The 8,549-nt window shown below is 64.4% G+C and overlaps 1 protein-coding gene across 1 annotated transcript; it reads left to right on the forward strand.

The window, feature by feature from the left end:
- The first annotated feature begins 4,145 nt into the window (after nucleotides 1-4,145).
- IRX3 (iroquois homeobox 3) lies at nucleotides 4,146-7,692 on the forward strand. Its single transcript, XM_055145709.1, has 4 exons — nucleotides 4,146-5,162; nucleotides 5,366-6,518; nucleotides 6,723-6,789; nucleotides 7,261-7,692. Exons 1-4 carry the CDS (start codon nucleotides 4,896-4,898, stop codon nucleotides 7,313-7,315), a joined length of 1,542 nt encoding a protein of 513 aa, XP_055001684.1. The 5' UTR covers nucleotides 4,146-4,895; the 3' UTR covers nucleotides 7,316-7,692.
- The last annotated feature ends 857 nt before the right edge of the window (nucleotides 7,693-8,549 follow it).

The raw sequence follows: 8,549 nt of genomic DNA on the forward strand, positions 1-8,549 counted from the left end.
AGCGAATGAGGAAGCCAGCAGAGAAAAGGCTAGGAAAGTAGGAAAATGAAAGACCTAGAAATCGAATATATGGAAAGTGCGAGAAGCAAAAGGACTGAGAGAGTAAAACAAAGGCGGAGGACGGAGTGGACCTGCGTGGGGCAGGTGGGAAAGCGAATCCACAGGGGAGTGAAGGGGGTCGAGGATGCGGCGCCCGCCGAGGACCGGTCTTCCCTCTAAGCCCTCCTGGGCTCGGCGAAACGCGGGTTTCTGGGGCGCCGGGACCGAGCGGGGACGCCTGGGCCCGCGCGCGACCGCCTGCATGCGTCCTCCTGGCGCGTCCGCTTGGTGCGCCCGGGTGCGGGGCCTGGTGCGCGGCCACCGGAGCGTCCCGGCCCGCAGCCGTCTCGCCGAGATCTAAGTTGGCAAAGTTTCCCCCAAAGTTTCCCAACGCTCCTCAGAATTCAGGGAGAGGGTCTGAGGCCCTGCGGCGGGTGGGGAGCGGCAGCAGGTTGCGATCCTGGGATCGTCGGGGTCCGGATTCCCGGCCAGATAGAAATCCCTCCCGGGCGCAGGTCACGTACTCCGAAGGCCCATTGGCTGCTAATAGCGGAGAGAGAGGACGAGAGAGAGAGAGAGAGAGAGAGAGAGAGAGAGAGAGAGAGAGAGAGAGAGAGAGAGAGAGAGAGAATGAGAGAGAGAATGAGAGAGAGAGAGAGAGAATGAGAGAGAGAGAATGAGAGAGAGAGAGAGAGAGAGAGAGGAAAAATATTCTCAGCTCAATTTAAGTCTCATGGAAAGGGCTTACAACTGTAATTAAATCATTAAATTCTTGTCTACGCTTCACAGAGCGGAGAGAAATTAACTTCCCACCAACCTCATTTTCTATTTGAACATGAAATAATGATTTTCTGCCCGTCTAATTACAAAGCCAACATCTGATCAAGCCAGCATCCAGAGGGGATTATCGCATGCACGAGTATTAGACCTCATTACCAGCTTGAGTGCAAAATTATTACATCTTGTAATTGGATGGTGAGATTTATATACAGATCGGCCCGGTTTCTGTAAGATTGTAATTACAAGCTTCGTTGGTTAGCTACTTATCAGAACTTTGCAGGAAAACAAAACAAATGACTGAGGAAAACGAGCATTTCATTAACCTGTAACCCGAGCGCGGGGGGGAGGGAGCGGTGGGAGCGTGCGCCGCGGCGGCGTCTGCAGGAAGCTGAGGGATCGCGGGTCCTCACCGCAGCCCGGGGATTCCCGGCCTGAGAGAGAGAGAGGAGGACAGAAGACGGGCCTCCGCGGGGGAGAACCAACGACTGCAGCCGCGCCCCCCGACGGGACGCGCGCGCACCGGGGGTCTGGGAGAGGAGAGGGAAGGAAGGGAGCCCCGAGGCTGGAGCGCCGCGACACGCGGCGCCCCAAAGCCGAGCGGGCCGCGGGCCCTGAACACACGTCGGGCCGCGGCTCTCCGCGCGCGCCTCTGCGGAGCGCGGCTGTGCCCGCCAAGTGCGTGCCCAAGACACCTTCTCCGTGCATTTCCCGAACCCTGGGCCGCGTTCAGAGACGGTCGACCGCGAACCTCCCAAACGCTATGTGCGCTGGCAACGTTGGAAGAAGGCACAAGGATGGAGCAATGGAGCGGCTTTTGCGTGCGGCGCGCCCCGGTGTGCCCATGCCTTTCCCAAATCAACTTTACGTGCACCTGCTTTTCCTCCCGGGGCGAATGCTCGGATTTAAAAACTATGAAAAAGGTTCGGCTGTTGGGAGCCGAACTCGGCTGGCCGGGTCGAATTGGGGAGCCAGCTCCACGTCGGGGCTCGCCTGGGTTCCGACGTGGGCGCAGGGACGACCAGGACCGAGTTAGGGCTTTTCCAGCTGGAGAGGAGGGTAGCTGGGAGGGCCACTTCTGCTTGGAAACTGGGTACCTGGCGGGAACTAATTAATCGAAGTTCTTGGGTCCGCACCTGGGTCTAGCGGCTCTTCACTTTTTGGGCCATGGGCGCCGCTGGACCGGCTTGCCTGGATCCCTGAGAACCGCCTAGCCCCTTCCCTGACCTCGCTTCCCGCCTCCCGCAGTCCAACGCGACTAGGTCGATAACTGGCTAATGTGGAAGAAGCATCTTCGGGCCTCATTGTTTTCTCTGTTCCTTCTGGGAGAGGCAAATCAAAGAATCAGGGAGCAGCGTCTCATCCGGGCAGGGCACTAGTAGTGCAGCCCAGGTCCGTTCCCCCCCACCCCAACCCCCAACCCGGACTATCGCCTTTGGCATTCTACCCTAGTCTCATGTCAACACTTTAGTGCAAATGCTAGGACGCTGGGCCATCAAGGCTCGAGGGTTGATACTTAGGAAAACACCCCGGGAATGAATGTTTACCCTCACTTTTGTAACCCTGGGAATATTCGCGAAAAGGTGAGCGCATGCCTCTTGTCGAGAGAGTTTCACTGGAAACGAAATCAGGCGCCGGGGAAACATTTCAAAACCAGAGTTAATTCTGCTACCCCCTCCTCCTGGAAGGCTCCAGCGAAGGCCAGCGAGAGCCACCAGGTAGAAGCAGGTGGGGAGGGCACACAGGTGCAGACTGACCCTGTCTAAGAAAGCTAGGCGTTAGTTTCCCCAGTGGAACCCTAAACTGGAATGCCTCCCCAGCAAAAACCAAAAGACCAAAAAATAACCTTCCCCTTGTCTCGTCCCAACGTTTGAGCCATTCACTATCCTGGGAGCCGCCGACCCGGTTGGAAGAAATGGGGAGGGGCGACGGGTGGGAGGGAGTGTCAAAGCTGGGTGCTTGCAAGAGTGTCAGAACCTTCTTTCCTGGAACTGGGTTCCCCAGAGGTACAGAGATCAGACACGGGCACCCCGACCTCCCCAATCGGCCCGCTCGGCTGGAATTGGGAGCCGGTTCCTCCATCCATCCGCGCGCTGCGGCCCGTTTCCGCCCGCGAGCCGGGGCTGCCAACTTCACCGGGAGTCGCCGCCCCCGTGTCGTCCCCGAACGCGCCCGCTGCAGGCCGGGCCTGTGCGTCGGTCGCCGGCGCGGCCTAAAGCGTTTCGCCCGGAGCCGCTGCCGTTCCGGGAATTTCCACCGCGCGCACGGCGGGGACAGCACGTCCTAGTCCGTGCAGGCGGGCCCCGGGGTGCGGGGAGGGCAGGCTGGATTCGGGAGGGACCAACCCCCCCCCCTGGAGCTCAGGCTCTTGCGAGCCATCCCGCACCCGAGAACCCAGGAGGGTCCTCGCGGGAGGAAAACAGGTTGGCGCTGAGACCCGGCGCCCGGGAAGGGCGAGTGAAATGAAGCCTTTGCACACCTCAGACCGGGGGAAAAAAAAAGCCAATGTAGAAACTTCTCGAAGACGTCTCCGAAAGTTCCCGCAGCCTCCGCAGCCCGGCTCCCCGCTCCTCCCCCATCCCACGCCCGTAGGGGCCGGCTCCTGGGGGCCCCCGTGGCGTCCCCTCCGTGACCCCCGGGCCGAGCCCGCCATTTCTAACGAGGGATTCGCTCCCGGGACCCCGGCGCAGCCTTTGGTGTGGCTCGTTTTAGGGTTCGCGTCTCCTGGGGAGGGGGAGTTGTCTCATGCTCCCCGCTAGCCCCACGCGGGGCGTTGAGACCGCCTTTGGAGACGGGGCTGGAACGCACCCCCTCACCCCGCGCGCGCACTTTCAGCCGAGCCTGGCCCGGAGGTGCCCGCTGAAAAGTCGGCGGGGGGGGGGGGGGTTGGAGGGGCGCCGGGTGGACAGGAACCCCCCGCGCCGGACTCCGACCCGGGGTCTGGATGGCGACCCCTGGCCCCGCGCGGCGGCGGCGGGGGCGTGGGTGCGGGGGTGCAGAGGCGCGGCGGGGAGGGGCGAGCCGACCGGGTCCTAACCCGCGTCCCCGCGCTCCCGCGCCCCCTCCCGGAGGGGGCGGGCTGGGCCCCGAGCGCCCCGCGCCCGCCCCCGCCCCGCCCCGTCCGGCGCGCGCTCTCCGCGGGGGTGGGCGGCCTCGGCTGCCAGGCGCCCCGGCGATTGGCGACTCGGGCAGGAGACGCGAGGAAAAGTCAAATAAGAGGGCGCTACGTCAGACCTGAGATTTGGGGAAGGGCGAGGGAGGGGGTGAGGGCGGGGACGGACACACAGACGGAGACACCAATACGGACACACACACACACACACCCCCACCCAGCACCCTAAGAGTCCACAACTTTGGATCGCCTGAGCCCAGGGGCGCAGTGGCCGGGAGTGGAGGTGGGAGGGTAAGGTAGGGGAGCTCAGGGCGAGGAGAGGGAAAGATAGAGCGAGAAAGAGACAGAGAGAGAAAGACAAGAAAAGGAAAGAGGTAAGAAAGAGTCCGGGGAGAGCGAGCGAGAGAGCGAGCGAGCGAGTGAGCGGGGACTAGCGAGGAAAGGGAGAGCGAGGCGCGAGAAGAGTTTTCCTAAGCGTCCCGGTGAGTGAAGGCGCCCGCAGGAGCGGAAGCGATCCTGGGGGGACGGGGAGCGCAGCGAGGGGAGGAGGAGGAGGAGGAGAGAGGAAGGGCGCGGAGGGGGAGCGCCTAGGAGAGGTGGGCGAAGGAAGCGAGGCGCGACAGTGCTGGGGAGAGGAGGGCGGCGAGGAGCGAGGCTCGGGCGGCCGAGAGGAGGGAGCGCGGCGCAGAGAGGAGGGGCTTGCGGGCCCGTGGCAATGTCAATCAGAGCCCGGAGCCCGGGGAATCGCCGCCAATCTGTTCCGACCTGACCTGGCTCCTCGCCGCCGCCGCCGCCGCCGCCGCCGCCGAGCAGATCAATAGGCGAACGCGGAGCGCAGCGCAGCGCGGGAGGCAGCGCGGCCCCCAGCCCGGCCCAGCCCCCGATGCGCCCCGGAGCCCGCGGGCGGCTCTGAGCAGGGCGGCCCCGGGGGCCGGGCCCCCTCTCCGTCCGTGCCCCGCGGGCCACCATGTCCTTCCCCCAGCTCGGATACCAGTACATTCGGCCGCTCTACCCGCCCGAGCGCCCGGGGGCCGCCGGGGGCGGCGGCGGCGCGGGGTCCCGCGGAGGCCCGGGGGCCGGCGCCTCGGAGCTGGCCGCCTCGGGCTCCCTGTCCAACGTGCTCTCGTCTGTGTACGGGGCGCCCTATGCCGCGGCCGCCGCCGCGGCCGCCGCCGCCCAGGGCTACGGCGCCTTTCTGCCCTACGCCGCGGAACTGCCCATCTTCCCGCAGCTGGTAAGCGCTCCGGGGGCTGGGGCGACTCAGGGTGCGGGGGAGGTGGGAGCCGGACCCGGGGGCGCCCGACGAGGCGAGCGCGCGGGAGTGGAAGGAGCCAGGCCGGGGGGCCGGGCGGGTGGAGGCGGCGACGGCGGCGGCGGCGGCCAGGACTCACACGCGCTCCCTCCACGCGTGTCCCTTCCTTGTCTGTGTGCGTACAGGGCGCGCAGTATGAGCTGAAGGACAGCCCCGGGGTGCAGCATCCCGCCGCGGCCGCCGCGTTTCCGCACCCGCACCCCGCCTTCTACCCCTACGGCCAGTACCAATTCGGGGACCCGTCCCGTCCCAAGAACGCCACGCGCGAGAGCACCAGCACGCTCAAGGCCTGGCTCAACGAGCACCGCAAGAACCCCTACCCCACCAAGGGCGAGAAGATCATGCTGGCCATCATCACCAAGATGACCCTCACCCAGGTGTCCACCTGGTTCGCCAACGCGCGCCGGCGCCTCAAAAAGGAGAACAAAATGACGTGGGCGCCCCGCAGCCGCACGGACGAGGAGGGCAACGCTTATGGGAGCGAACGCGAGGAAGAGGACGAGGAAGAGGACGAAGAAGATGGCAAACGCGAGCTGGAGCTGGAAGAGGAGGAGCTCGGCGGGGAGGAGGAGGACACCGGAGGCGAGGGCTTGGCCGATGACGACGAGGACGAGGAGATCGATTTGGAGAACTTAGACGGCGCGGCCGCTGGGCCCGAGCTGGCCCTGGCCGGGGCGACGCACAGGGACGGCGAGCTGGGCCTGGGGCCCATTTCAGACTCCAAGAACAACAGCGACTCGGACGATAGCTCCGAGGGCCTGGAGGAGCGTCCGCTGCCCATCCTGAGTCTGGCCCCAGCGCCCCCCGCGGTGGCGACGGCCTCACCGTCTCCGCCCTCGCCCCCAGCGGGCCTGGACCCTTGCGCGCCCGCTCCAGCGCCCGCCTCCGTCGCCCTGCAGAAGCCCAAGATCTGGTCGCTGGCCGAGACGGCCACCAGCCCGGACAACCCGCGCCGCTCGCCTCCGGGCGCGGGGGGCTCTCCCACTGGCGCCGCCGTCGCGCCCACCAGCCTGCAGCTCTCGCCCGCCGCTGCCGCCGCCGCCGCCGCCGCCGCGCACAGACTGGTCGCGGCGCCGCTGGGCAAGTTCCCGGCTTGGACCAACCGGCCGTTCCCGGGCCCGCCGCCCGGCCCCCGCCCGCACCCGCTCTCCCTGCTCGGCTCGGCCCCGCCACACCTGCTGGGACTTCCCGGAGCCGCGGGGCACCCCGCCACCGCCGCCGCCGCCGCCGCCGCCGCGGCCACCTTCGCCAGGCCTGCGGAGCCCGAGGGCGGAACAGGTGACTGCCGGGCGCAGAATGCGGAAGGAGGAGGGAGGAGGGGGTGGGGGGACTCCGGGGGTCGCGCCTGGGCAGGCCGAGAGGCCAGGGCGGGGGCGCGAGGCGGCTGTCCCCCTCTGGGCGCCTGGTCCCCCACCCAGGGCGCGGGCCACTGCTCCCGCACACCCTAAATTAGGCCCTCCTTTTCCTCCCCGCTCCCCGTAGATCGCTGTAGTGCCTTGGAAGTGGAGAAAAAGTTACTCAAGACAGCTTTCCAACCCGTGCCGCGGCGGTAAGAGAGTCGGGGTGCGGGGGGGTTTGCGGGAGGACAGGCCGGCGGGGGTAGAGGGAGAACACCGAGCTCTTCGGTTTGGGCTTTTGCCTCTGGGGGAAGGCGGCCGAGACGCGTCCATAATCCGGGGCGTCCCCGAGGGCCTGAGAAGGTTCGGCAGCCTGTGATCAGGCACCCGGCCGACCCGGGGTACCGTCGTAGGCGCACCCGAACCGGCCGGCCCGCAGGACCCTGCAGTGGGAAGGCTCCAGACCCCGTGACCCTTCCTCCTGGGGCCTACGGGCCTGCAGCCTCCTGCTTGGCGGGTCGTTTTGATTAAATCCGAAGTCCAGCATCTTGGACTGGGAGTCGTTTTACCGGGAGAGCCGGCCTGGCCAGGCCCTCGCCCCAGAGAGGGTGTCGGTGACCCGGACGGGCCCAGGGCTGTCATGCTCACCCCCACCCGTTGCTACCAGTGCTTCTCTCTTGCAGGCCCCAGAACCACCTGGATGCCGCTTTGGTCTTGTCGGCTCTCTCCTCGTCCTAGTTGTTTTTAATTTTTTAAAAATCGTTGTAATAATTGTAAAAAGAAAAAGGAAAAGAGACGAAGAAACGCTCTGTATAGTCAAGACTTGTAAGCATGTCGGTGTATGAATACTTACAAAAGAAAACCAAACAAAAAAAAGTAAAAGAAAAAAAAAGAAATAAAACGAGTTCCCCCTCAGCCCTCCCCAGTGGCTTCTGTCCCCCACATTAGCTGAGTTTGTGAGTTTGATTTTGGGGGGGTGGAGTTTCAGTGAGAATAAGAGTGTCTGACCTTTTTTTTTTGTATATACAGAAAAATGTACATATGTGTGAACCAAATTGTACAAGAAAGTATCTATTTTTGGCTAAATAAATGAGCTGTTGCCACTTTGACTATAAGTGCCTGTCTGCACCTGGATGGATCTGTTTTGGGGTTTTTTGTTGTTGTTGTTGCAACCCCCCCCCCAGTCCCCACCACCCAGCACCCCTTTCCCGTGTTTGCAGTGCTTGGGGTTTGAGTTCAGAGCTTCCCACGGGCCAGACAAGTGTCCTATCACCAGATCCAGGTGTCCCAAGGATCTAGGAATCAGGGACAAGTGAGGAGTTGGCGATGTGGCTCCCGGAGGGACAAGCGGCTGCAGAACCTACCTGGCCGGGCTGGAGCCCCGAGGAGACAGGTGCGGGCGGGCGAGATGCCCTACCTGAGCTGGGAACCTGGGCCCAGCCTCTGATCCAGGGGAGCCAGTGCGGGCCTGGGGCCTTCTCCGCGGGCTGGGCCGAGACTTGGAGAAGGGCCTGACGCAGGGTGAGGGTGGGAGCCCCATTTTCAGTCGGGCACCAGCAAGTCACTGGGGCTTGCTGGGACTTATGTAAGGGGCGCCTTGAGTCTGGTTAGTAGCGGGTGACCAGCCACACCGCACCCCCAGTCCTCTCCAGGAGCCAGGGGTGGCGCCGAGTGGAACCTAAAGCCTAGGGGCGCCCTTTCGTTCTTCTTCTTTTTTTTTAATTAAATTTTATTTATTTATTTATTTTTGCGCCCTTTCGTTCTTTTTTTCTGGGGAATTGTAGCCAGCGCCGAATATAGGAGCCCGGGGATCCGAGTTCGGGCGATGCCTGAGTGGCCTAGACGAGGCAGCTTTCGGGGGTCCCGGCGCGAGGGGCCACGGCGGCGGCACCGATCCTGCGGGGATGCGGGTCTCCCACGCCGCCCGGAGAGGCGGGCGGGGCGCGAGTGGGAAATTTGGGGCTGGAGCTCC

The sequence above is a fragment of the Sorex araneus genome, chromosome 8 (genome assembly GCF_027595985.1).
Source record: "Sorex araneus isolate mSorAra2 chromosome 8, mSorAra2.pri, whole genome shotgun sequence".
Taxonomy (NCBI): Eukaryota; Metazoa; Chordata; class Mammalia; order Eulipotyphla; family Soricidae; genus Sorex; species Sorex araneus.

Coding starts and splice junctions, on each gene's coding strand:
- IRX3 (XM_055145709.1), top strand. CDS start 4,896: ATGTCCTTCCCCCAGCTCGGATACCAGTACATTCGGCCGCTCTACCCG. Junction 5,163..5,365: donor TGCCCATCTTCCCGCAGCTG/GTAAGCGCTCCG, acceptor GTGTGCGTACAG/GGCGCGCAGTATGAGCTGAA. Junction 6,519..6,722: donor GGAGCCCGAGGGCGGAACAG/GTGACTGCCGGG, acceptor CGCTCCCCGTAG/ATCGCTGTAGTGCCTTGGAA.